Source organism: Lycium barbarum, chromosome 12, assembly GCF_019175385.1.
Source record: "Lycium barbarum isolate Lr01 chromosome 12, ASM1917538v2, whole genome shotgun sequence".
NCBI lineage: Eukaryota > Viridiplantae > Streptophyta > Magnoliopsida > Solanales > Solanaceae > Lycium > Lycium barbarum.
Window position 1 is genome coordinate 85,414,829 of NC_083348.1, and position 26,565 is coordinate 85,441,393.

Genomic DNA, 26,565 nt, shown 5'->3' on the forward strand with positions numbered 1-26,565 from the left:
AACATCCGAGTAATTTATTTTATCAGTTGTAGCAATATTCAATTAATTTGATTATAGAATTACAGTTGGTGAGGTAAGATATCACCCATAGAACTACAAAATGTAATCAGTTGTAATATTAACTTTTAAAAAATGAAGCTTAATAATAATATATTCAGAACTATTTTTAAAAAATTAATCACCATTATTGACTTAATGGGGGATACTTTAAGAATTACATGGATATTGCTTGATTTTTTAATATGTGGTCCATGTTTTTTTAATTTTTTTTTTTATGTTGCTTATTTTTTAATATAGGGTCCACGTTTTTTTTTTTCCAGTTGTAACAATATTCAATTAATTTGATTATAGAATTACAGTTGGTGAAGTAAGATATCACCCATGGAACTACAAAATGTAATCAGTTGTAATAGTAACTTTTAAAAAATGAAGCTTAATAATAATATATTCAGAACTACTTTTGAAAAATTAATCACCATTATTGATTTAATGGAGGATACTTTGAGAATTACATGGATATTGCTTGATTTTTTAATATGAGGTCTACATTTTTTTTTTGATATTGCTTATTTTTAATATGGGGTCGACATTTTTTTTTTGATATTGCTTATTTTTTAATATGGGGTCTTTTTTTTGATATTGCTTGTTTTTTAAAAATATGGGGTCCACATTTTTTTTTACATGAGTTGGAGGTGAAGGACGAAACCACCTCCAACCCATGGTTATATATAGTACTAGATGGCGTATGCCCGTGCTGCGCACGAGCTCAACACTTTGGATTATAGGGTATCTATGTGTATGTAGTTGTGTCTGGGTAACGATAATATGTATATTTTATATTGCTAATAAGCATATATAAGTTTGCACTGTTTTAATGCACATATATATATACTATGTTCAAAACACGATTAATATAACATTATAATTTGTGCTCCGTATCCAAAACTTTATTATATTAGTGTTGATTTATTAATACTTTTTAAAAGAGAAGACTTGTTTAAAAGGAAACTATTTTTCTCTCTTTGAGACAAAACAATAGCAATATTTAAGCATCAGTTGATACTTTGAATTTTAATTTGATTAATTTAAAGGTTTAAAATATTCTATTGTTAATGTATGTATATTCAATACTTATTATTTTTTATTAAATTACGATTTGGATAATTCTAATTCAAATTATTAAATTAATTTTACACGTTTAAAACGAAACAAAGTACAGATTTAATTTTCTATTTAAATGAAGAACTACTATTTTTTATTTTTTGGTGAATATTCTTGGTTTAGCTCATTTTACTTGTCATGTTGGCTTTTGCACGTTTTTTTAAGGAAACGTCAATTAGAATTATAATTTGACTAATTTACCTTATTTATTATTTGATCTCCATTTAATATTATTTTTTCTTTTACGCCATTAATCTCTTTTCACATTTATTAGAGTAAGAATAAAAATGAAAAAGTAATTAAATTCTACCCTATTTTAAAATATAAGGTAATTGTAAGGCGTTGAAAGAAACCCTGTTGAAAGATGCGAGCAAAGCGAGATGGTTTTGATTGAGGAAAAAAAATATTTTAAGTATATTTATTTTAGTAAGCATAACAAATAAATGACATGGCAGAATAGCAAATGCAACAATTAAATATTTAGATTAGATCTCAGGCTAATATAAGAAAAGAAAGGAAATTGTATGATTTAGCTACTTAACGTTTTGAAGAAAAACAATAATATGGGGTCACGGTTTTTACTGTACAATAATTTCATTTGCTCCCACTAATGGGTTGATACACATGTGGCAATGAATCCACCATTATTGACTTAATGGGGATACTTTGGGAATTACATGAATATTGTTTGATTTTTTAATATGGGGTGCACATTTTTTTTTTATTGCTTGTTTTTTTAATATGGGATCTATTTTTTTTTATTTTTTTAAGTTGCTTGATTTTTTTAATATGGGGTCCACTTTTTTTTATTTCCTTTTTTTTAACATGAGTTTAGAGGTGGTGGGGACCACTCTTTTTTTATTTTTTTTATTTTTTACATGAGTTGGAGGTGGACAACGAAACCACTCCCAACTCATGCTTCTAATATAGTAGTAAAAATAAAGACCGCTTATATTTCATCTTCTTGATGTTATTCCTCATTATTGGTGTGAAACGTATGTGTCTAAAATTATACCTAAAGGTATAAGTTTTAAATCTTTTGGTTTTATGACTTTTTTAGCAGTTTTTGTGTTCAATTTAAATTGTTATTTCTTTTTTCCCGAACTTCTCTTCTTTACATTTTCTCTAAGCGTACCTTACCATTTTTTGAACTTATTATCATTATTTAAATATCTCTTTTTTTTGTTGCAATTGGCTTCTTCTTCTTCACGTGGACCCCATTTTTTTTTTTTAAAATGAGTGACTGACGACCAAACTATATAGAAACTCATGTTTCTATATAGTAGAAACTAGATGATGGAGCACGGGCCCAACACAAAAAACAGTACCATACTTTTCTTTTTAGTCTGTCTAAAAAAGAATGATATATTTTTATGTTTAGAAATCATTTAACTTGAAACTTCCCTTTTTACCTTTAATGAAATGATTTAAATCCACACAAATATCTATAACTTGTTTTAGACCACAAGTTTCAAAGATCTTTCATTTATTTTTAAAATTTCGTGCCTAGTCAAACCGTGTCATATAAATTAGGACAGAGAGAGTACCTTTTAGTAATATAATCATGGAATTTTTATTATAGAAAGTATTATAATTCAATTAATTGAAAAATCAATAAATTATTTTACTTAGTCCGCTTATCCTATTTATGACTTTCCTGGTTTGGTTCTCTAATTAAAAGATTTGAAATACACCTTCTCCTACAAAGTTTCATGCCATCATCTCTTTCTACTCAATAGCACTGAAAAACGCTTTCATGTGTTAGCATATGTTGTAGTCTTAAATATTTAAGTATAGACCAACTTCATCATTTTAAGAAAATATATGTATACGTTTCTTGACCGTTTATATTTCATCTTCTTGATGTTATTCCTCATTATTTGTGTGAGACTTATGTGTCTAAAATACGTGCATTTTTATCCTTTCCCAAAGGTATAAGTTTTAAATCTTTTGGTTTCATGACTTCTTTAGTGGTTTTTGTGTTCAATTTAAATCGTTATTTTTTTTTCCTGAATTTCTCTTTTTTAAATTTTCTCTAAGCGTACCTTTACCATTTTATGAACTTATTATCATTATTTAAATGTCTTTTTTTTTTTTTTTTTTTGCAATTGTCTCCTATCTTTTAAACTATTAGGGAATTTGTTTATTACAAATTAAAAACTTTATCCTAATAAAATATTTGGATCCTGTCATTGTAAAAATATTGAAGCACACTACTAATCATTTCAATTTTTCATATTACTATTATGGGCCTAATTCATTATATTTTTCACAAATTGTTGAAAGAAAAAAATTCATCTTTCAAAATAAATATGTTGTACAGTTTATAAGGTGTTAGGTTTGTAGGATATTTTTTTTTAATGAAACATTTATTAAGTCATATAAAAGTAAATTGATTCCTCATTTGCTCTAGAAGTTGATCAAATTGACATAAAAAATTGACCTTAAAATAAAATTTGATAAGCAAATATTTGAAATCGGTAAATTAGTGAGGTGATTCTTGTCAGCTCTTTCTTATTCTTATTTAACAAGATTAAGATGTTGGATAGGGTGTAATACAATTTTCTTCATTTTTTGCCTTTAGCAATTAATTTTAGGAATAATTTCAATAATATACAATCCAGCATAAAATATTACATCCACGTAGTTATATTTTTAATTTACATCTGTATAGTCAACTTTTTTTACAATAGTGTTTATACACACGATATACAACATTATACACTTATTGTAAATAATGTGTCGATCTTATATAAAAGTGTATAATAATGTATAAAAGGGTCATTTTGGGTAATATTAAAAATATGAATCATTTCGGGTAAATATTTTTTCCAAATAGACATAGGCTGTTATTTTTCCTAAATTTTATGCCTAGTGGCCATAAGTTTTTAATGGTGCGGAACATAATTTGTGAGATATTATGATGCAGAAATATAAATTTATACCCATAATTTTTTTTTTGAGGGACAAAAATTAAACAGCAACACAAAATAAGGTCATAAGTAACAATGAGCTTAAAAAATATGAGGGATTTGGTAGGACCCACTTTTTTTTTTTTGGTTGACGACGATAACACTCATGCTTCTATAATCGGTAAAATATAAATACCACATTACATTAACTTGGAAAACAGTGAAACAAACATGTTCGCTCTTATGTCACGATCAAAGAAAACCTTCACAAACTAATAACCATGAATGGTAACCAAAGGTTGATCATGCCACTCAAAACACTAGCAGAACCATTTGAGAGAACGTTTGGAGAGCTTAATATGCATGTGTGACATCGTTGATCACTGTAAAAAAATGTAGCAACATATGTTTTACAGTACTGTATAAAATTTGAGGCGGAGCTGGTACACTTATGCCAGATACAAAAGAAAAATATATTCATAATAGTTGTCTTTTAAAAATTTTGCTATTTCTTAAAATATATTTATCTAAAATATTCTTTATCTTTCTATTAAATATTGGAATCACTAAAACAAACACTTCACTAATTAAAACAGTGAAATTTAATAGCAGTGCTACATAAGCACATGGGAGTGAAGAGTCAAAACTGTAAAACTGCTCTTTGCTTTGACCATAAAGAGTAAAGGAAATTAACTTTGGCAGATATTTTTAATCGAAAAAATGCAGTCCCCAATAGTAGCTGAAAAGAAAACCAAAAGAAATTACTCATTCTATAAAAGGGAAGCAGGGAACCAAATGCAATGCATTGAGTTTTTCTTGTTCTTCATAAAGGACTAGCCTGGCTGAGAGGGCCGATCAACCAACTCTACTAGTACATTTAATTCTCATTCTTTCTCTACTCCACAAAAGTACAAAACAGGCACACAACCCAAGAGCTTTTTCATATACTAGTGCTAATCTTTTTGCTTCTGAAAATTCCAAAAAAAGCACTCACTGCACTTAACACAACCCAACAAACACTAAAAAAACATCTTTTCAATTTTCCTGCACTTTTTTTGCCGCCTCACACCACTGAAAAAATGTTCTTCAACTTCCTCAACTCTCATCTTCATCTATTTCTCACATCTGAAAATTGCTTAAGACAATTTTAATTTCCAAGGACCATGGATGATGTCATTAATAGTACAGTTAAAAGAATCTCACATTTTAATTGGTCTAAGTTTTTTAACCATTGTTGTTTCCAGTTGACTAGGAAGTCAACCTTATATGCAATTGTTTCTTTTTTTCTTCTTTTTCTCTTAGCTTACAACAGTTCCACTGTGTTCTATGTTCAAGTTCCAGTTCCAGCCAACTCCTCACCTGAAATTTCTACTTTTTCCACTGAAAATGTTGCCAGAAAATCAAGAATGTTGGTTTCTTTATCTTCTTCTGAGATATATGCAGTAAAAGAGGAAACCCCACTTGTAAAACCAAACAACCATTTCACAATTTCCAGTAAAAATCCAAACTTGGTGGGTTTTACATACAATTCAGTTGTTTATCATCCAAGAAGAAGGAGAAAAAAGAAGTCTTTGGTGAAAGTTTATCATTCAGGGGTTAGAATTAATGAGTTTTCAATGAGAATGAAGGAGTTTTTTGGTAATAAATCATCCAATTCTTCATGTAAGTTTAGATTTTTCATGACTTGGATTTCTTCCATTGAATCTTTTGGTGAAAGGGAACAGTTTGCTGTGGACAGTTTGTTTAAGGCACACCCAAATGGCTGTTTGGTCATTATGTCCACTTCAATGGATTCTCCAACAGGGATGCATATTTTAAAGCCTTTTTTAGAGAAAGGTTTAAGGGTAGCTGCAATTTCACCTGATTACTATTATTTATTTAAAAATACTGTTGCTCAAGCCTGGATTGATAGTTTAATGAAGGGTAATGTAGATCCGGGGGAAGTTTCTTTAGGCCAAAACCTCTCAAATTTACTTAGACTTGGTTTATTGTACAAGTTTGGCGGGATTTATTTAGATACTGATGTTATAGTGTTGAAGAGTTTTAGGAAGCTAAGAAATGTTATTGGAGCTCAAACTATTGATGTTGAAACAAGAAACTGGAGCAGGTTAAATAATGCTGTAATGATTTTTGATAAAGGGCATCCTTTGTTGTACAACTTTATTGAAGAATTTGCACTTACATTTGATGGGAATAAATGGGGTCATAATGGACCTTACTTGGTTTCAAGGGTTGTGTCAAGGGTAAGTGGAAGAGATGGATACAATTTCACAGTTCTGCCTCCAATGGCTTTTTATCCAGTTGATTGGAATAGGATTGGTAGTCTCTTTCTTGGGCCGAGGAACGAGACTCATTCGAGATGGTTGCTCTTGAAACTCCAGAAGATTCAGAGCGAAAGTTTGGCTGTGCATCTTTGGAACAAGCAGAGTCGAGAGCTTAAGGTCGAAGAAGGAAGCATTATCCAACATATAATGTCAGATTGTTGTGTTTTCTGTAATTCTTAAATTCATCAAAGTTGTAAGTATACACCACGAAACGATCAATGTCAACATGTTTTATTCTTCAAGTTGTAGGATTATGGACCGCCTCAGTTCATTCCATAGGTTGTCTTGAAGAAAATTAGGTGGTACAGAAATAATGCAGGATCCATGTAATCTACTTCATGTCTAGGTGATTGAACAAATTATACAAGACAGAACAGCAGAATTATTGCTAAGTTCCTATCGACTGAAATGCTATTGGCCCACAATTTAATTGGATAAATATCTTGATTCTTTGTTTGGCTTTTGCAAAAACTTAAGATTTCTTTAATATAGAAGTTACAAGAGCAGTTGTGAGGGTGCCTGTCAACTGGTGAATTGATTCAGGACCACTATGTATGTAATGCAGATTCATTGCACTGAATAAACCTTTGAGCTATGTGATTAGCTCGTGCTCTAACTTTAATTTGGTGCAGTTTGTTTACATTGTTGTCCATAATACTAGCTCGATGGAAGCAAGTGAAACTTTTCCGTCTAAAATCTGTAGACAGGTGCACCTGTCTGGAATTAGGTCAGATGGCATGTTTCTGCTGAGGTAAGTTTAATATTTATTCAGAAACTACCCTACTAACTAATATTTCATAATTTTATCTGGTTAGTTCCATGTGAACGTAATTTGAGCTGAAAAGTCATGGAGGTGTTGCGATCCAACCACCTTCAATGATATGTACTCGGTTCACAATTATGTTGTTGACCAGAAGCAGGATTACCATGAAGAATACTTGGATTTTTTTTTTTCATCTCTCCTCCTATCTGGTAATTTGAGTAAAATGACCACCAAACATATAGAATTTGCAGCTCCTTCAAACTTTCCTGAGACTACTATTTAGGAAGTAATGCTTCTTTTGCTCCTTGTCTGACACTTTGCTCTTTGGTGGCTTCTTAACACTGATTATGAGCTTTCCTAACTACATTACTTCATTATAACTGAACCTGCGTCCTGTATTGATCTTCATATTGTTCTTTCAATAATAAAGTAATGTCATTAAACTGAGGCACGCTTTACTATTTGATTATTGCCTTCTATTTTATTCTCCTTTTTTGGGGGGAGAGGTGGTGATCCTGTATTCTCTGCTTTTCTACACAAACCTAGAACAGATCAGCCGATATTTTATCTAGCGGTTAATGGCTGTATAAACTTTCCTAAAATTGCTCAATTTGGGATTCAAGCAGTGTTACGCTTTAATGCTAAGTGTTGGTTAAGTTTCTTAGGAAATGCATATGCTGCACATGGTTGTTGTCTTTTGAGTAGATACTACTCCACACTTGGGCTAATCTGTTTTTTCACTCACCTTCCAATTGCATTGCTGATCAAATTGGTGTATCATGGTGTTACAAAGTCTAGAAATTATCCAACTTGCAGGACCAAAAAAAGGTATTGATGTGATGCCGGTGAAACTTTGATGATCAGTCCTTTTCTTTGTATTAGTGCATTATGTAGTGCATGTGGTCCTTTAAGTGCTTTCATTTTCAGGTCTATCTGTTCAGTGTACTCCAACTCAATTACCAGAATGCTCAAAATAATTGCTATCATTCTCTAATTGGAAGACGGAGGCATATCATTTAATTCATTTTCCATTGAGGACTGACCAAAAACCTTGACTTGCTATTTAGCATTTATTCGCTCTCATTCATCTTCCAGTTAACCTCACATGACAGTTCTGGCTTCTGCAAGTTCTTTTAACGACTAAAAGCAAGAAAAACGAAAAGATGAAAGGAAGATAAGGAAAATGGACAATAAGGTAACATCATACTAGAGAAATACTGCACGGGTAACATTAATCCCTGCCAGTAAATGCAGAGATAAATGGTTTTGTAATCCACTCTAACTTACGGTAATGCCACGGGAGCAGAAAAAGGAAACGTTCATCCAATAAGAGTCTTTGGGAATTACCAATTGGAACCTATATACAGATGTTCACCATCACTGTCACTATTCTGTTGCTTTTACATAAAATGAGGGGAAAAGGAAGGAGAAGAAGAAACACTATGTATTACTTCTAAGTATCTAGCTATCAAATTCCAGAGACCCCAGTCATCAAGGTACAAGAAAGCTTCAGCCTTAACGACAAATGAATAAAGATTTTGTTTTGTTTTTATCTCTATCTTATTGTGTGATGCAATTAACTCCACACTGATAAATAGTGTAAATAAATATGTAGTAAAAGAATATTTACACTATTTATCACATTGTAACTATGGTATATTTACCAACTCAATCAATGAGAATAATCACGGAATTAATCTCTTTCACACACAATTCACAAATATTGTGAAGCTGGCAAGTTGAATAAGCATCTCCATAGCAAATGCCAAATTTCTTCTCGCTGCTGCTAAAACTATGATATGATACACCCCTTCATTGTGTCTGCATTAGATGTTTGACATCTTCAAGCTCCAATTCACCACCTTGTTGTGGCCTATCATTCTGAAACATCATTTCGATTTCTTCCAATGATTTCCCCTTTGTTTCTGGAACACATTTATGAACAAAAACAACAGAGAGAGCTGATATAGCAGCAAACACAAAAAATGTTCCTCCTACTGTAATCATACGTGAAACGGAGAGGAAAGACATTGCAACAACACCACTACTAACCCTGCTCCCTACTGCACCAAGAGCTGATGCTTGGGCCCGAAGTCTTAGAGGGAAGATTTCAGATGTCAAGACCCAACAAATTGGACCGATCCCCACGGAAAAGAATGCTACATTTCCACATACACATAAAATTGCCAGTTTGATTCCAACTGAACCGTTCCCCAGGAAAGAAAGTGTGAGGCCAAGGCCAAACAGACAAGTAGTCATACCAATTGTGCTGACATATAACAAAGGTTTCCTACCAATTTTGTCAATGAGTAATATGGCTATCAAAATAAATATCGTTTTTGTGAACCCAACAGCAACAGTTGCAGCCAGGAGTTGAGTGTTACCCTTAATTCCAGCATCCTTAAAAATTGTTGGACTGTAATACACAGTTGCATCTATACCCGTGACCTGTTGAAAGCACTGAATCCCACAACCTGTAATCAGCATTCTTCGAACTCCAGGTGAAGGATTTAGCAGTTCACGCCACACAGCTTTCTCTTCATACTTCTCAGCATTAACATGCCCTGCAGCATGTTGAATTTCTGCTAGCCTCTCCTCCACTTCATTTGCATTTTCATTAGTTTTTAATAGCACCAACCTAGCCTCATCGATCCGATTTTTCATCACCAACCACCTTGGAGATTCAGGAATGACAAATAGCGCGATACCAATAAAAATTGAGGGGAGAGTCCCCACACCAAGCATGACTCTCCAATTTATATGGGGGGATAAACCAGAAAAAGCATAATTTGAAACATAACCTAAAAGGATCCCCAGATTGATGAATATCTCAGGGAAGGAAGTGAAAGACCCTCTAGCAACCGTTGGTGATATCTCAGCGATATAAACAGGTGCAATCATGACTCCGAACCCAATACCAATTCCAGCTAGAAACCTGCCTACCATTAACACCTTGAAACTAGGAGCAAGAGCCATTATAAGAGCTCCAGTTTGAAACACAATGGCTGCAAAAGCCATGGTCCACTTCCTGCCGATGGCATCTGAAGTTTTCCCTCCTGCTAAACTCCCCAAGAGTGAAATTATGCTCAAGATTCCAACAAGGACTTCTTCTTGTACTTCAGTAATTTTCAAGTCTTGCTGAATGAATATAATAGCTCCACTCATAACACCAACATCTGTAATGAAATGATCCTATTAGATGCTAGCTTTGAATTAAACACATAACCAGCTAAAGCATTGACGTCTATGCAAAAAGCATTTGGCGTTACGCCAAACTACAACAGTGAAGTGGCACCAAAATGCTAAACCTAAAAGACACTAGTCCGCCAAGAGCTAATGCTAACAATTCTACCTTGCTCAGAAGGAGATCTTGGCTATTTATAAGTTTCTTTTAGACTAGTTTAAGAAAGTGAACTAAATCTAACTGAGGACCTATTATGATATAATCCTTGTACCCTCTTTAAATCTTGGAGCTTTATGATGTCATAAAAAGAGCATAATGACAAACAGGATAATCCAGTGTCCTCTAGCATAGGGGATCAGTATATGCAGAAACAGAATCCTAATCCACAAAAAGAAAAGGTTCATTTCCGAGCTTATCATAGTTCAAACAGAATCCTAATCCATAAAACAAATGAATCTTGCCACTTTAAGAAAAATTAAGTTAAATTATATATATCATGGAGACAGCTAAATCAATGGCAAAGCAAGGAGAATTACTATGAAGGAATGAAACAGAAAAGGACAAGAATAATTTATTTGGAAGAGAAGTAGATATACCAACCATATCCAAGAAGCACAGAATTAAGTGAGGCAAAGATGGCACAAACCAAAACATATTTTCTGCTGCTGTCATTTCTTTTCTCTTCACTCAATACACTATCCTCTTCCACTGCATCAGAGTCCATCCTCTTATACTTCATAAAACCCCCATTCCCATTTTCTTGGATAGCCATCTCCTCCTGTTTTTCTCTATACCAAAATCCCTCTCTATACACTAAATCAAACAAAAAAGATTGTTTTTTCCTTCTGGGGTTCTGTTAATTTGTCTCCACCTCTCTCCTTGTTTCATATGATGATATCATATGAACAAGAAAGGGGAAAGAAAGAGTTGCATCTGTAATGTGTGGAATCTGGGATCTGCAGTTTCTTTCTTCTTTCTGTTGGGCAGACTATTCCTAGATCTGCGGAAAGAAAAAAGAAAGGTTGTGAAAGTACCAACTTTGGACCAATGTGAGTCTGACACTCCAGCTCTGGAGGGTCAAAGATGTTTTTCTTAATTCCTATATGATGTAAAAGTGCCACCATATTGGCTATTACAGCACGAGGAAAGAAAAAAGAAACAAGAACTGCTATGAGTTGAATGGGACATTAACAAAGAAAACAAAACAAAAAAAAGGGAAAAGAAGGGGGATTTTCTCATTGTTTGTACAGTTTCAAATACTTATGTCTGACTGTCTGTAGATGCACGAATGGGACAATTACTAAGCTTGTGTTATTACCAAAAAATAAAAATTTGATTGCTTTAAATCTTGTCGGTAGACAACTTTATTAGAACATATCCACAGAAGTTTTGTTTTTATGGAAATGGAGTAACTGTTTTGCTTCTTAACGCGGGAGTCATAGAAGTACTTACCATTTCCATGTTTTCTTGAATTTGACTAGAGTTTGTATTAAATCGATACATGCATCCGGTGCCTTGATTTAATTTGTCTTGTTTCGAAGTTTCTCTCTATCTTTTAACCTATAAAAGTAGCTAAGTTTGTCGTATGATTGTGCATTATAATTTACTAAACTGAATACAATGTAATATTGTTGGACACTATATGTAATATTATGTAAAGTCCTCGTATAACTATGTCTTATTCTCTTAGATTTAAGGACGAAATTATCCTCGGTTTGATATTTTGTGCCGAACTGGTCGTTTTAAGTTTAATGGAAGATTCTAGGCTAAAATACAAGCTAAGCGACACATATAATAAAGAGACGGCGACAAATGGAATCAAAATCGGTGAACTTTACATGTGAATCATGACAAATTCATACGATTTTATGCTATATTCAACAACCTAACTGTCATGTTCGGTTATTCATGGATTATGTCAGATTGTTATGATTTTAAAGCAACAAACAAAGAAGAAGAGGAAGAAGAAAATACATTTTTAAAATACACAAACCATGATAGATCCAGGGTGACTTCGTGAAATATTCAACCTGACAAGCATGTTGGATTACTCGTGGATCCTATCAGATCGTTATGATTTCAAGCTATTATGTTTGTTTGATTTATTTAAGTTCCAAATTAAAAAGTGCATGGAGATCAAGGAGGATAAAATGAATGAAATTCTTTCAATCAAAATATTATTTTCTAGCATGTCTTGGCGTAAACAATTAGATAAAAACAAGTGAACAATGTTCCTCCGTTCTCATTATTGGGTTGGCATTTTGTTATCGTCCCTTCCCAATTTCGAGTTTATGATCATCATTATTTGAAACAAGGCTCATTATTCGAATAATTAGTTACTAAAATTATTCCATCTACTACATTAGTTGAATCTGTCCGATTAGTTCTTATCGGCGAAATTAGGTTAAGAGAAACAAAATCTTGGTACTAGTTTTGACTTTTGAGCATCTACGCGAATAAGAACACGAGTTGTAGAAGAAGCAATAGAGTAGAAGAGTCAAAAAATTACTTTTCTTGCTGTAAAACAAAACAAACCTATCGTTGAATAATATATGAAAAATGAGGACAAAATTAAATAAACAGTGCTTTGGACCGCAAGGACTCCTTGAGCAATTTTTTTAAAGGGAAAAGGGTCAAATTTATCCCTGTATTTTGAGTAAATTCATGGTGAATACTGATTACGAGGGTGAAATTATTAAAAGCCCACTCATTCAACATGTAAGTCCAAGCTATTATTAAAATATAAAAAAATAGATATAAATAATCACCACTAAAATAATAACTTGTGTGTGTGTGTGATGGATACATAATTAGTGTAATATTTTTATATTTTCGATCGAGAAGTTATTATGCATTTTTTGCGTAGATTCTCCTTCAAACACGCTAGTCTTTAATTTTTGCGCCTCAAATTGTTGTTCTTTAATTTTTGTCCTTTGCCTAAAAAAGTGGCCGAAAAGATCCCGAGGTTTTGGGTTGGAACCCCGACCCAGTAAAAAAAAAAATAGTTTCTCAAGGTAAGATTTCACGAAAGTTAGACCTTAGTTATGTTGTAGTTCCAAGTTATTAGGCATTATAAGGCATGACTCAGAACTACGACAAAAATTATGCTGGACAAGGGGTAAAGTTATGTCTTAAGGCTTAGTTTCTATATAGAAACGATGCGTTAAGGCATAACTTTTATATAGAAACTATGCCTTGCAATTTTTCTTTTTACTTTGCTGAGATTATACATAAGTTAAGGCCTAACTCTTGGCCAAATAAGGCTAATTTGCTATGAAATTCTGCCCTGCGAATTTTATTTTTTATACCCTACTGGAATTCAAACTAAGAATCTCAAAATATTTTCAAGGGAAAATGACTTAATAATACTACTTAAGACACTATATTACAAAATATAAGAATATTTTTCCTTATTTACAAAACATACCAACTTAATTACAAAATATATCAGATTTGAAAAAATTAAAAGCTCATCCTTTTCCCTATATTATGTGCGGAAAATTCTCTCTTTAAACCCAAAAATTTCTTCCGCCTCTCATTCTCCTCAAAAACCCTAGATTAACTAAATCCAGGATTCTTAATGGTCTTCGACGACAATGAAGATTTCTCCGATAGCGACTCTGATGAAGTCTCTAAGAAGACATGGAAGCTGTCAAGAAAGCTTGCCTTCTCTCCGGCAAGGATGTTGATGACTTCCAACCTTCATCTTCCACCGGCAGTATCGGTTGTTGCCTAGATCTGTGATGAAAAAATATGTGAATCTTACTCAAGATAGTGAAGGGGGGTTTTTGGTTCAGAATCGTTTAGTATGGTAGACACATCTTGGAATTGGACTAGGGCCACAACTTGAATATGAACTGGCATTCGACGAACTGTTTTAACTGGAAAACATGCACTACACTTTCTTCCAGACTAGTGTTTTTAGCCTTTGATGAGAGTTGGAGGCTTTGGATTCTAGGAGAATTTGACGACTCTGTTGAATAATTAGTTTGTGTTGCTGTTTTTAGGTTTTACATGATTAGGAATTTAAGTTAGTTTCTGGAAAGTTATCTGATTATTATGATTTTTAATAGTTTAGTTCTTAGGAGATTGCGTAATAAATTGTATGAATAATAGTAGGATCGTGACTTATGTTAAGCATAAAATTATATGAATGATGGTAGAATCGTGACTTATGAAAATTATATGAATATTATATGAATGTTGTACAATGTTGTTGTAGAACTTTATACGAATTTTATACAATTGTATATATATACATATTTCATATCACTTTTATACACTTTTCATACACAAAAACGTGAGAATTCTAAGCCTTAAGCGAGATATACATATTTTATATAGTTTTCATAGACAAAATTTTGAGCGAAAATTCTAATCCTTCAGTGAAAATATTCATATATATTTTGTAAGAAATCTATCGTTATATTTTGTAAACTGAAATGTATCGTCATATTTTATAAATTAACTCTATTCTTATGTATATATACGTCATTCTCCCTATTTTCAATCACTTAAAATAACGACGGACTAAAATTAAAGACCGCTCAAAATCATGTAATCGGGCGAATTGACCCCGAAGGCTACACAAAGCGGTGCAGCCCAACTATTCTTTCTTCTAAAGGTTCAGCCCAAAAACGATCACTTGCCAACGAATCTGATATTTCCTCCTTCACTCTTGTTCCTCCAGACGCAACCGGAAAGATATCGCAACTGAAAAATCAGTTTAATTCCAAACAGCCGTAATAGTATGACGGTTGAACTAGCAAACGGAGTATCAGAAACCATTAACGGCGATTTGAGAAATCAAAACCCTAACGCCGCCTCTAAGAAATCCAAAGAAAGCGAGCGACGCCGTAGGCGGCGCAAGCAGAAGAAAAACAAGGCGGCGTCTTCTCAGGTCGAAGATAGTGATAACGCTGCAAATGGCAGCGCTGAGGATACCTCTAAGGAAAATACCGATCCTCACAAGGTATTTTAACTGCTTATATATCCTTAAATACGCTGTTCTCGAGTTTTTGGTGATTGTATTTCGGTTAGTGTTGTTGATGAGTTGTTTTGTTGTGTAAGTAGATGCTTTGTATGAATCATATTAGATATTTGTGTTGTGGGTCCATATTACTAGGGTTTTGTGTTGAGGAATTTCTTAGCTTGAAATGTTGAAACTCTTTTCGTATGAAAAAAATTGAACTGAGTCAGTTGTAGGTGTTCTGTATTTTTGGTGAATGTTGATGCATTATTTTGTTGTGGAAATAGATGTTCTGTAGGAATCATTTCAGGTATTTGTGTTGTGGATCTGCGTATATTACTAAGGTTTTGTGTTGAGGAGTTTCTTAGCTCTGCTTAGCTTGAACTGTTGAGTAATGGGTCTCTTTTCAGTTGTAGGTGATTATCAGCTTTGTGAGTTTTCTAGTCATTTTGGTAGTTTCGTCTTCTTTTGAAACATTTAGTATGAGAAGAACTACTTGTGTTGTTTTGTTTTTGCGGTAAAAGAGAGAAAAGGAGGAGCCAATGTTGGAAAAATTTGAGATCCGCGAGTTGGGAATGAAGATCAAATTTACTGCGGTCTGAGAGTGTCTTGTCCTTGAGTGTCCTCTATGCCTCTCATGACCTTCTTTCATTCCCTTGGGACTCACCAGCACACTCCTTGCTGCTTTTGTGTTTCATAAAAAGATACCCTCCTTGAAGGGGCCTGAAATCAAAGACCCAGTTAGGGATGGAGTTGAGAATGACATTAAAAGTCAACAATTGTGTAGGGGTACTAATAAGTCTTGTCAAGGGTATAGTTTATTTACTTGAGTCCAGGATGCATGTTATTTATAAAAATGTGAGTAAGTGAATAATTTTTTTTTCTTCATAAATTGGGACGATGGAATGAAAATAACGAGACTTGTGTGATTACATGAGTGACATTCTTAGATGTTGACTATGTGCGGAGATCCAAATTTAAGTTTCTAATTCAGACTTAGTACTAGTTTCTTGTGCTAAATTTCTAAGTATCTATTTTTCTATTTTAATTAATAAGAAGTTCATTATAATATTCCTACATTATTGTTAGTACCGTTGTTTCAAGATAGAGCCTATGAGCGGTAAGGTGTATGCCTTAGTGCTTGCACAGGGCAGCGTCGGATAAGCGAGGCCAAGTTTGCACCTAACTTTAGGTTTTAAGCACACCTCAGTCAAGCATTTAACAAGACTTTATGTGTAATGATAATAGTTGACACTTGACAACCTTAACCATTTATTTTTCCTTAATAATTATAGCTGGGTACCTTATATTACAAAATCGATGTTTATTGCATACTTATGTATCACTATATGTTTGATAAAGTGGTTGCTACAATACAAAAGTTAGACAACCACTTGTCTTAAATAAATTGGAATGTGAAAGCATAGACAATTTTTTTTTTGCCGTGGCCTTAGCCTCAGCGGCAGAGTTACCCGCTGCCTGTGTTGGTAGAAGGTACAAGTACCCCGAGGCATAGTCCAGGTGTGCCGAAAGCTGGCCGGACCATCATTTCTAACCAACCTTTTTTAAAAAAAAGAAATATTGATGTGGAAGAAAAGTAAGGTATGCCATTGAGAATTTGGCATTAGTGTGTGTCTATTCCAGCTCTCTTTCTTTGAGAAAAAAAGATTCATTCTAAAACTTGTTCTTCACGGGACTGCTGGATTGAAAATATACACCTTCGGGGATTATTGTAGTCTTTTGACATATTGACGTCGTTGCTGTTCAGCTGTAAAAGTTGATTTGATAGTACTGATTTCCGTTTTGCAAATGATCTGAGCAAAATTGCTTCTTTAGAAGCCACAACTCACAATTGAAGTGGTACTGGTTATAACCTTTGGTTTTTAGCAGTATGCTTTCATATACGATAATATAATGAAGGATTATGTCTGTACTTTATTTGCATGTTTTAATCTGTAGAAAATAGTTGGCATTTGGTGAATTGCTGACGTCTGCGGGTAATTGGGCAATTCTGTTCATCTATTTGTCTCTGCAGAGGTTACGGATGATCTGGTATAGGTGACCACCAGGATTGCTTGGTTTCCTGCCTCCTTGTTGACGTTATATTTCCCAAAGAGATTATTGTTATATCTGTTGAAGTATTGAACGTTCTAGAATTTTTGCTGCTAAATTGCAGAAAGGAGTGTTTTATTTATTTAAACGTGTGTTTTTTGAGCTTCACCTTTGAAGCAGCACTGTGTGTAAAAGTACTCTGGAAGCAGCAAAAACTTGGTCCATCGGCTAAAAAACCCTTTATTGTTGGTTTTATTGTGTTATGAAGATATTCTTACCCTTAATGGCATGTTTACCTAAAATTTTGATCTTGACCTTACTCTCTGATTTCTACAGTCTTTGGTTCAAGTTGAAGTTGAGTATGTGCCGGAGAAGGCCGAATTAGATGGTGAGTTCGATGAGGAATTCAGGAAGATTTTTGAGAAATTCACTTTCACGGATGCTACTGGTTCTGAGGTAAATAGAACTTTGTTCCGGAGTGTATCTGGACTTCGATTATGGATTTTCTGCTGTTGGTCTCTTATCATGCTTCTTAAGTGTAGAAATGTATTCGGTGATTATCATTTTCTGCTGAAACCAGTTTGCCTAATATCTTTCCAATTGAAATTCCTCAGGAGAATGATAAAAAGGATGAAACTGCTGCTGATGGAGCTTCTAAGAAAAAGGCGGATTCTGATTCTGAGGAGGAAGAAGAGGATGCACAGCTAAAGGAGAAGGGCATCTCTAACAAAAAGAAAAAAGTAAGATCTTTCAGTATCCTTTCTGCTGATATTGCTTGTTACTTCTAAGTTGTTTACCTTAAGTAGGTCTTAGTCTGAACTGCTTCTTCATTTCAGCTTCAGCGTAGGATGAAGATTGCAGAACTGAAGCAAATCTCTATGAAGCCTGATGTTGTTGAGGTATGGAGGCATTTGTTTCGTTGTTATTAACCGGATATACATACTCTATGCAGTTTTGTGTACTGTTAGCCTGCTTATTTGTCTTGTTATGAACCAGAAATGAGTTATTAACTATTATTCCGTGAAGAGATGTCTTAACATTCTGATTTCCGCCTGTCAGTTCATTCTCTTGTGATTATGCCCATCTGTAGCTCTTCAAATTTTCTTTTCTTGTCTTTCAAAATCTGCTTTCTGGTTGTGTCAATTGTTATGGTGTGAATCATTCATCAAGTATGACTTGGCGAGGATTTAAACATTATTTTTATTTAAAGATATGGTATCATCACCTATCAAAAGGAGGGTATAATTCCCTTTTCTCTTGCATTTTTAATTTGGGCTAGTGTGGGAGTAATTTTCTGCAGTTACTCTGTCTTGCGGGCTGTCTTCTTTTCCGCTTGGTCAGAAAAATAAAAAATGTGAAGTGCCAGATCTAGCAGAATATTTTGGACTGTTTTCTTTGCAGATCAAGTTGAGGGCCAGTGTGACATAGATAAATTATACTCCCTCCATCAATTTTCACTGCTCCATGTTTAGCTTGGGACCCCCCCCCCCCCCCCCCCCCCTTAAGGAGCAATAAATAAAATGACAATTTTGCTATATCACCCCTAATTATTATAAATCATCTAAATAGTTGGAATCAATGAAACACACTTTAAAGGTTGTGCATCCACTAACAATTCCTTTTAGTTTCCAACCTAATAATTAATAATAAGGGTAAAATAGGTATGAAATTGAGCCGAGGGTCTTTCGGAAACAGCCGTCCTACCTTGGTAGGAGTAAGGTCTGCGTACACTATACCCTCCCCAGACCCCACGTTGTGGGATTTCACTGGGTTGTTGTTGTTGTTGTTGTTTGTTGGTAAAATAGGTATGAAATGGTACATTATCTTTGGTTTTCCAAACTGGACAAGTAAACATGGACATCTATTTTTAGCGTACTGGACAAGTAAAAATGGACGGTGGGAGTATATAATAAATCTTCATTTCTTTCTTCTCTGCTTGTCATCTTTCGAATCATGTTCTTTTCCATGTACTGGAAATAAATTTTGCATGATGGTCATGCAGGTTTTATTCTACTCTTTCGATAGTATCATGTCATTGGTGTGATAAAATGTCTGGTTTCTGATTTATACGAGATAACTGCTAGTTATATTGAAGTCTAGACTCTAGATTTTGGTTCCAAGTGTAGCCCACTTTCCCTTGGTGCTGATTTTATATATATCTTTGTAGGTGTGGGATGCTACTGCAGCAGATCCTAAGCTCCTGGTTTTTCTGAAATCTTACCGAAATACTGTTCCTGTTCCAAGACACTGGTGTCAGAAACGGAAATTTTTGCAGGTTAGTCATCACTAATGATACATATATCTTAAGGTTAATAAAAGTGAAGGTTACTATATCCTGTTTTTCTTCTTTTCTGCTACGTTTTTAAAAAAAGGTTAATATATAATGTGTACCTCTTGCACTGCATGTAACAACTAGTAATAATAGAATTGCTTGATAGGAAAAAAGGTTTGGTTTACGAAGGGGCTCATAGAAGATAAATGAGGTTTGTCTTATATACATGTGGTTCTTGCAGGCGAGCGGCTGTGACACTGGTGGAGCCTCAAACATGTAGGTGTTTGGCAAGGAGAATCCTCGCATAATATCTGTGTTTTTTTGTTATATTTTAGTGGGTTGGGGTGCATGCTTTTGCCTGTTTTTGCTGTGTATGTTGCTGGGGTTTCACTTCTCTCTTCTTTACTGGCTGCCCTTGCATCTTAAAGTTTGAGTGACTAGTATTTTTCAATTATTCGAATTCTAATAATTTTGGCTTACTATCTTTGCATTATTTGTCGGTTCAAAGTTAGATTTTCTGTTATGATGGGATCTGCCAGCACACTAGTGCAGTCATATAAGCTGCAAAAAGTATTTGGATGGAGTTCTCTTAGTCTCTCTTTTTTTTTTTTTTTTTTTTTTTATTAGCTTCTGTCTCACCGACTGATTTTTCTTTTTCAGGGGAAGCGTGGTATTGAGAAACAGCCTTTTCAACTTCCCGACTTCATAGCTGCAACAGGAATTGAGAAAATTAGACAAGTATGATATTCTGTCCAATTTTATTCTTTCTTTCCCAGATGGGGTTATGTTAAATAGGAATATGTTAAGACTTAAGTAGATGCATTGATCAAGCTCAAAATATGAATTTTCTTTAGGTCAGCATTAACTATAAAATTCAGCATTAATAAATGAAGGCCTCTCATATTCTGCCTACTTATTGAAGTAGTAGTAATGAGCAGTGAAGATTTCAAGTGAAGCTCCTTCATGCTTTCTCATTCTTATCTTGCGCTGAGCTATTCTTTAAATGGAAGAACGCTCTTTGGCAGTTTTTTTTTTTTTTTTTTTAATTTAATGAAAAGATAACTATATTAATGTGTACCAAGAAGGTGCTCAAAGAGTACGACAGAAGGTCGTACTCTATTTTGAAAGATTTAAAAGATCCATCAGTGAGAGGCAATATCAATTACAATATTCCTCTTACACCAAAAAAGGACTCTTAAGACACCTACACTTTACATAGGAAATGTGCTCTTTCTTTCCGTTGACGCTTTGGCTGTTCTAATTGCAGAACAGACAGATCCTAAAACTATCACCTGGAGTAGGATGTTGAATTTAGGAATCTGTTGTGTGAAAACTTATTGAAAGACGATATCTTTCTGGGAGCATCTGTAGTATCTCTAGTTTCCTTGGCGTTGTTTGAATATCTTATTTGTTCTTTTTGTGCAGGCTTATATTGAAAAGGAGGACAGTAAGAAGCTAAAACAAAAGCAACGGGAAAGGATGCAGCCAAAAATGGGGAAGATGGATATTGATTATCAGGTTTAATGAGCCTCTGGTTTCTCAATAAAGCTGACCTTTTAAATACTTATAGACTACTACTTAAATGTTATGTACTTTTCTGAGGCTTACTGCTCTGAGTTATTCTTCACAGGTTCTCCATGACGCTTTTTTCAAGTATCAAACTAAACCGAAGTTGACATCCCTTGGCGATCTGTATTATGAAGGGAAGGAGTTTGAGGTACAAAATTAGCCATAAATGTAGTTCATTAAACTCATGCTCTTTAATTTGTTTAATGGACGGTGGTGTCCGGGTTAGCTTGTGCACACCTTGAGTATTCCGCCAATTCCACAAGGTATCTGCTACCTCTGGGAAAATCTGCCCCCAAGACTTGGATATAGGGGAAGAAAACACCTAGTGTTTCTTTGCTTCCGCGATTTGACCGCGAGATGGTTCTCCTCCCACACCGTTGTGTGCCAAACACATGCTCTTTCATGTCTAGCTTTCTTTATCATTTTCAGCCTTGTTGATATTTCACCAATCCCGGGACAATGGTAGTCTTTTCGCTGTTGTAATCTTATATGACCAAACTGGGATGGTTTGGATAGGACTACCCAACTTAGAGATGTGTACCGGTTGTTTTGATTTGATCCTTGATTGTGTTGGGCTGTACAGTGTACACCAGTTAATTCTTTCTATATCCTTTCCTCTGCATTTTTGTCTGTTAACCATCATTTTTGTTTTGATGTGCAGGTCAAGTTGAGGGAAATGAAACCTGGAACTTTGTCTCATGAACTGAAAGAGGCCCTTGGTATGCCTGAAGGTGCTCCTCCTCCTTGGCTTATCAATATGCAGGTTAGATAACTTAAAACTACTTGTTCTTTTACTGGAAGGCATCATTTTGTTCCCTCAGGTTCTTGTTTTATTACTAGAATGAGTTCATTGCTGATGTGATTTTCCATACCTCCAATTTCCTGTGCAGAGATATGGTCCTCCACCCTCTTATCCGTCGCTAAAGATCCCTGGACTCAATGCTCCTATTCCACCGGGAGCCAAGTTCGGCTATCAGCCCGGAGGTTGGGGTAAACCACCTGTTGATGAAGTAGGTTTTACAGCCTTTCAGTATATTATAGGCTCTTTATATTCTTCCTTTCAGATTGTTCTGCTTTATATATTCTTATTTTAGTTTAAACCTTTTCTCCTTCTTTCTTTGACATAGTATGGACGCCCTTTATACGGAGATGTCTTTGGTGTATTACAACAAGATCAGCCTAATTATGAGGTAAGCTGTGTTCTTTTTTTGCTTGGTATGCTCTTGAAGTGTAAAATTTATGGGTTAAGATTTTATTTTAGGTAGTTCTCATATAATCTAGAGATATGGTAAAGGAAGTTGCACCATATTTCAAAATGGTAAATAAAGAATACTTAAACTAACTGCTTGATTTTGGTAACCATGCAAAGGTAAAGACCTACTTATGATGTTTCAATATTGTTAATAAACTTCTCTCTAAAGATAAAATATTGTTAAGAAATTCATATATGTGTTGTAGGTGGTGCCACAAAGGCTTGAGCCTCACCTTTTTGCTTGGTGTATTTAAGTAAAATTAAAATCATGCCGCTCATCTCCATGTGTAGGATGAACCTGTTGATAAGACTAAACATTGGGGTGACTTGGAGGAAGAGGAAGAAGAGGAGGAAGAGGAAGAGGAGGAAGAGATGGAGGAAGAGGAGCTGGAGGATGGTTATCAGTCAGTGGACAGCCTTTCGAGGTACGTCACTTAATCCACAATTTTAATTATCCAAAATCTATCAGAAATCTTGAAGTAGCTTGAAATCTTCCTCATTATTGATTCCCTGCAATAGTTTATTTGGTTTTGCTGGGATCCATTTTAGGCTTTGTTCTCAATGTATTTTTCTCTCTGGTGTAGTACTCCTACTGGAGTTGAGACTCCTGATGTTATTGATCTCCGCAAGCAGCAGAGGAAGGAGCCCGAGAAGCCCCTCTACCAGGTAATTAGGCCATCTTTGTCTCCCAGTTCTCGCATTCTGCCTGCTTACTTTTCGATCCTTGTAAAGAAACTCATTACATTTCTTTTTCTATTAAGGTGCTTGAAGAAAAAGAAGAAAAGATTGCTCCTGGTACTCTTCTTGGAACATCCCATACGTAAGTGATCTACCTATCTATACTCACACATAAATAGTGTTGGGCACTAGCAATTGTCCTTTCCTCGACTGTGCAATTGATTTATGCTCTCATCCTGCAGGTATGTGATTAACACTGGTGCTCAAGACAAGACGGGTGCCAAAAGGGTAAGGGATTCTTTCTCTGTGTCCTGTGTTCAAATGCAAGTTTACATTCTCGTTGGGTTTTATTTATGAACAATTAAAGCAAAAATCTTTACCGAGTGACATGGTTTCAGTAGTGTCGGGCTATAGTGTTCTGGATAAGTCATAATATTGTGAAATTTTCAACTTAATTCTTGTTAGTAAGTAGTCGCTGATGGAACAAGCACACAGTTCTAAGAGAAGGGGGCGGAGTACCACCACCAAAATCTCTCTTATTTTTTGACTATGACTTATTCGATACTTCAATCTTATTTATGTCTTTTCTGATAGTAATATTTATAGTTGTTGTTGTTACTCTTTTAGACTAGGCACTCGATTAGAATTTGAGGCTAATTGCTTGGAATGTCTGCTGCAGGTTGATCTTCTCAAAGGTCAGAAGTCAGATAGAGTCGATGTCACATTGGCACCTGAAGAATTGGAACTTATGGACAATGTCTTACCAGCCAAGTAAGTTGTGATTCTTTTAGTACTTTATGATTAGAGGGCTCCTCCATTTAGTTTAAATGTTTCTAAAACTTTTTTGTGTATTTTATAGATACGAGGAAGCTAGAGAGGAAGAGAAGCTTCGTAGCCAGCGTGAGGATTTCAGTGACATGGTAGCAGAGGTGTGTGATTATTTCATCTCCTCTCTTCATTCTATCTTTCCGGAACCACCTAACATTTCTTTTAATTGTTGGTTTATAAAGTGTATCAGTACTGATGAGATAGTTTTACTGCAGAATGAGAAGAAGAGGAAACGTAAAATGCAGGAAAAAGATGGCAAGTCGAAGAAGAAGGATTTCAAGTTTTGAGGTGGTTTTGGGTTTATATTTTGTACCATCTTTGGTTACATTAGGGCTACAGAAAATCCAGCTAAAGGAGCATCCCATGTTGCAGGAAATAGCATTAGTAGGTCAATATGCACTGCAAGAAATCTGTATGTTGTAGTGAAGTAATTTTTCCATGCGTTAGCACAGAAGACGGTGTATGATAATTTATCCTATGAAATGTGCTTAGTTTGTGGCTCTCGTTTCATTTCTGCATGCGGTTTTTGACGAATAGACATGCCAGTAATGTTGAGCTGTACGTGAACATTGGAGATCTCTTGCCCTGATTCAAATGTGTGAGACTTGGTTGTAATTTTAGCTTTAGTTTCCATTTAGATCTCACGTGAATGTACAAACTATTACTACTAGTCATTGCACTTCGCCGTTTCCTGTGTCCTTCCTTATCTCAAGCGTCCATATGCCTACTCTCTTACGTCACGTCTCGCTGCACTATTACAGCAATGCATTTACTTGCTTTTTCACAAATGTCTATTTTTAGGGCGTTTCGATTCATTATCGTGTAATACAAGAGATGAATTGAGGTGGTGTAGCACTTTGCTTGCGAACCATTAGCTTTCCGAGGAACAAAAAAAAGTTGATGCAACTTGTCAGTTTGCAATGTTAAGCACTTCAAGGTTTTGCCTAGAGATCGGATTATTATTATTTGTACTCTAGTGAAGCTTACCGATCCATTAAAGGAGATAATAACCTATAGATGATACTTATGATACCACAAACAAGATGTTCGTGAACCATCCTCATGGCGCATATTGCAATAAAGTTCAGTACGATTCATAATCACTTTATGAGCGAGTAAAGTGTAACACTTGATTGACCCCCTCAAGTTGGATCACTAAGCTACAGAACTTAAGGTGAAGATACCCAAAAAGAATAAAAAAGAAAAATTATAAAACATTTTAAGCAAGCCAAAGGAAATAGAGGTAGAACGGGAACAGAATAGTAAGCTTAATAGACTAAGCTACAAAAATATTTGGTTTTATTGTTAATTAATAACTTCGGATTTAAAAATCAATTTTCTGTCTGTTCTATATATAAGTTAAACCTAACCAAATTTAAATTATAATTTACGTTAATAGGTCACATAGTTATCATCAGATTTGATATTATTAATTCAGACTATTGATTTTTATGTTGCTAGGGCCCGTTTGGCTATGAGTATTTTTCACTTTTTTCCGGATTTTTTTTCACTTTATTTGAAAATCAGTGTTGGGCCATGAAAATTCCAAACACAATGTATTTGGAATTTAAAAAACACCAAAAACCTTATTTTCACTTTCATTACATTCAAACAACCAAATATTTTTTGCAAAACCTATAACTAAAAACAACTCCATCTTCAACTCCAACTCCAACTCCAACTTAAAGATACCAAATAAAGTGAATAATTTTTGGTTTTCATGGTGTAATGAACCATGTCATTACTAGTAGCTAAACAACAGCGTATGGGTATTAATTAAATAAGGATTAACGGATAGTTTAAAAGTTAGTTAGTTGAGAAATGAAGGGTTGAGATTAAAAGGAAAGGGACGGATAGGATCAGCTGTGGAAGGAATATAAATACAAAGTTGTTGGAAGAGAGAGGCAACGAAATTGGTATGATCACCTCATCTCTTTCACCGCCTCTTCCTTCTTTCTTCTTTCTCTCTTCCTAAATTCTTCATCTACAAACCCTTCCTAAATTCTTCTTCTTCTTCTTCTTATCTTAATCTATTCTTCTTCATAAACTCAATTCGATTATTAGTCTGGAATTCTCCTAAAATGCTCACTGCGTGTGTTCTTCATTTCAGGTATGTTGATACACTGATTCGAGTTAATCGCAGCTGTGATGATGAATATTGATTATAGTTATTTAGTTATTTTAGCTGAATTTATGTAATAGACTTAATCCTTGAAGTAGTTGGCAGTTTAACTATATTTGGTTGCTGAATTGTTGTTAAGACTGTTTGGAACTGAGATTAATCGAATTGTGACTGTGTTGACCTGTGTTAAATTGTTAAGAACATTACATTTGGTATCAGAGCGACGATTTTGACTAGACTTGTGAGGATGGTTGGGGTTGATGCTACTAGATCTAAGCAGAATACTGAAGAAACATTTAAAAAATTGGAAGGACAGATACAAGCAAATAATATAGAAATTGATGCTAAGTTTGAGACCCTTGATCTAAAATTGGTTGAAATGAGCTCAACCCAAGCTGAGATGAAACAAATTATGGAGGAAACACATGAGGCTATGATGAGGTTATTGGGAAGGAGTAGTGGAAAGACCACTGAAGAAT

General features: G+C 34.5%; 3 protein-coding genes across 5 annotated transcripts; 2 read left to right on the top strand and 1 right to left on the bottom strand.

Moving 5' to 3' along the window:
• Window positions 1–4,869: 4,869 nt before the first annotated feature.
• LOC132623870 (uncharacterized protein At4g19900) lies at window positions 4,870–6,847 on the top strand. Its single transcript, XM_060338677.1, has one exon. It carries the CDS (start codon window positions 5,237–5,239, stop codon window positions 6,575–6,577), a length of 1,341 nt encoding a protein of 446 aa, XP_060194660.1. The 5' UTR covers window positions 4,870–5,236; the 3' UTR covers window positions 6,578–6,847.
• A 1,738-nt stretch (window positions 6,848–8,585) lies between these two features.
• LOC132623507 (probable polyol transporter 4) lies at window positions 8,586–11,866 on the bottom strand. 3 transcript variants are annotated; one of them, XM_060338274.1, is made up of 2 exons: window positions 10,941–11,866; window positions 8,586–10,336 (listed from the first exon to the last, which is right to left on the bottom strand). In XM_060338274.1, exons 1-2 carry the CDS (start codon window positions 11,014–11,016, stop codon window positions 8,973–8,975), a joined length of 1,440 nt encoding a protein of 479 aa, XP_060194257.1. In that variant the 5' UTR covers window positions 11,017–11,866; the 3' UTR covers window positions 8,586–8,972. The 3 variants fall into 3 exon arrangements, with proteins under 3 accessions (XP_060194257.1, XP_060194256.1, XP_060194258.1); XM_060338273.1 differs by having other exon boundaries at window positions 10,945–11,853; XM_060338275.1 differs by having other exon boundaries at window positions 10,991–11,124.
• A 3,015-nt stretch (window positions 11,867–14,881) lies between these two features.
• LOC132621652 (uncharacterized) lies at window positions 14,882–24,579 on the top strand. The gene is made up of 18 exons (XM_060335991.1): window positions 14,882–15,316; window positions 17,702–17,821; window positions 17,980–18,105; window positions 18,202–18,264; window positions 19,533–19,640; window positions 20,298–20,375; window positions 21,063–21,155; window positions 21,268–21,354; window positions 21,868–21,969; window positions 22,097–22,216; window positions 22,334–22,396; window positions 22,750–22,883; window positions 23,043–23,124; window positions 23,220–23,278; window positions 23,379–23,424; window positions 23,816–23,907; window positions 23,996–24,065; window positions 24,180–24,579. The coding sequence occupies exons 1-18, from the start codon at window positions 15,095–15,097 to the stop codon at window positions 24,249–24,251; spliced, it is 1,737 nt and encodes a 578-aa protein (XP_060191974.1). The 5' UTR covers window positions 14,882–15,094; the 3' UTR covers window positions 24,252–24,579.
• Window positions 24,580–26,565: the final 1,986 nt, after the last annotated feature.

Coding starts and splice junctions, on each gene's coding strand:
- LOC132621652 (XM_060335991.1), top strand. CDS start 15,095: ATGACGGTTGAACTAGCAAACGGAGTATCAGAAACCATTAACGGCGAT. Junction 21,156..21,267: donor AGATGGATATTGATTATCAG/GTTTAATGAGCC, acceptor TATTCTTCACAG/GTTCTCCATGACGCTTTTTT. Junction 23,425..23,815: donor ACAAGACGGGTGCCAAAAGG/GTAAGGGATTCT, acceptor TGTCTGCTGCAG/GTTGATCTTCTCAAAGGTCA.
- LOC132623507 (XM_060338273.1), bottom strand. CDS start 11,116: ATGGCTATCCAAGAAAATGGGAATGGGGGTTTTATGAAGTATAAGAGG. Junction 10,337..10,944: donor TTCTGTGCTTCTTGGATATG/GTTGGTATATCT, acceptor ATTTCATTACAG/ATGTTGGTGTTATGAGTGGA.
- LOC132623870 (XM_060338677.1), top strand. CDS start 5,237: ATGGATGATGTCATTAATAGTACAGTTAAAAGAATCTCACATTTTAAT.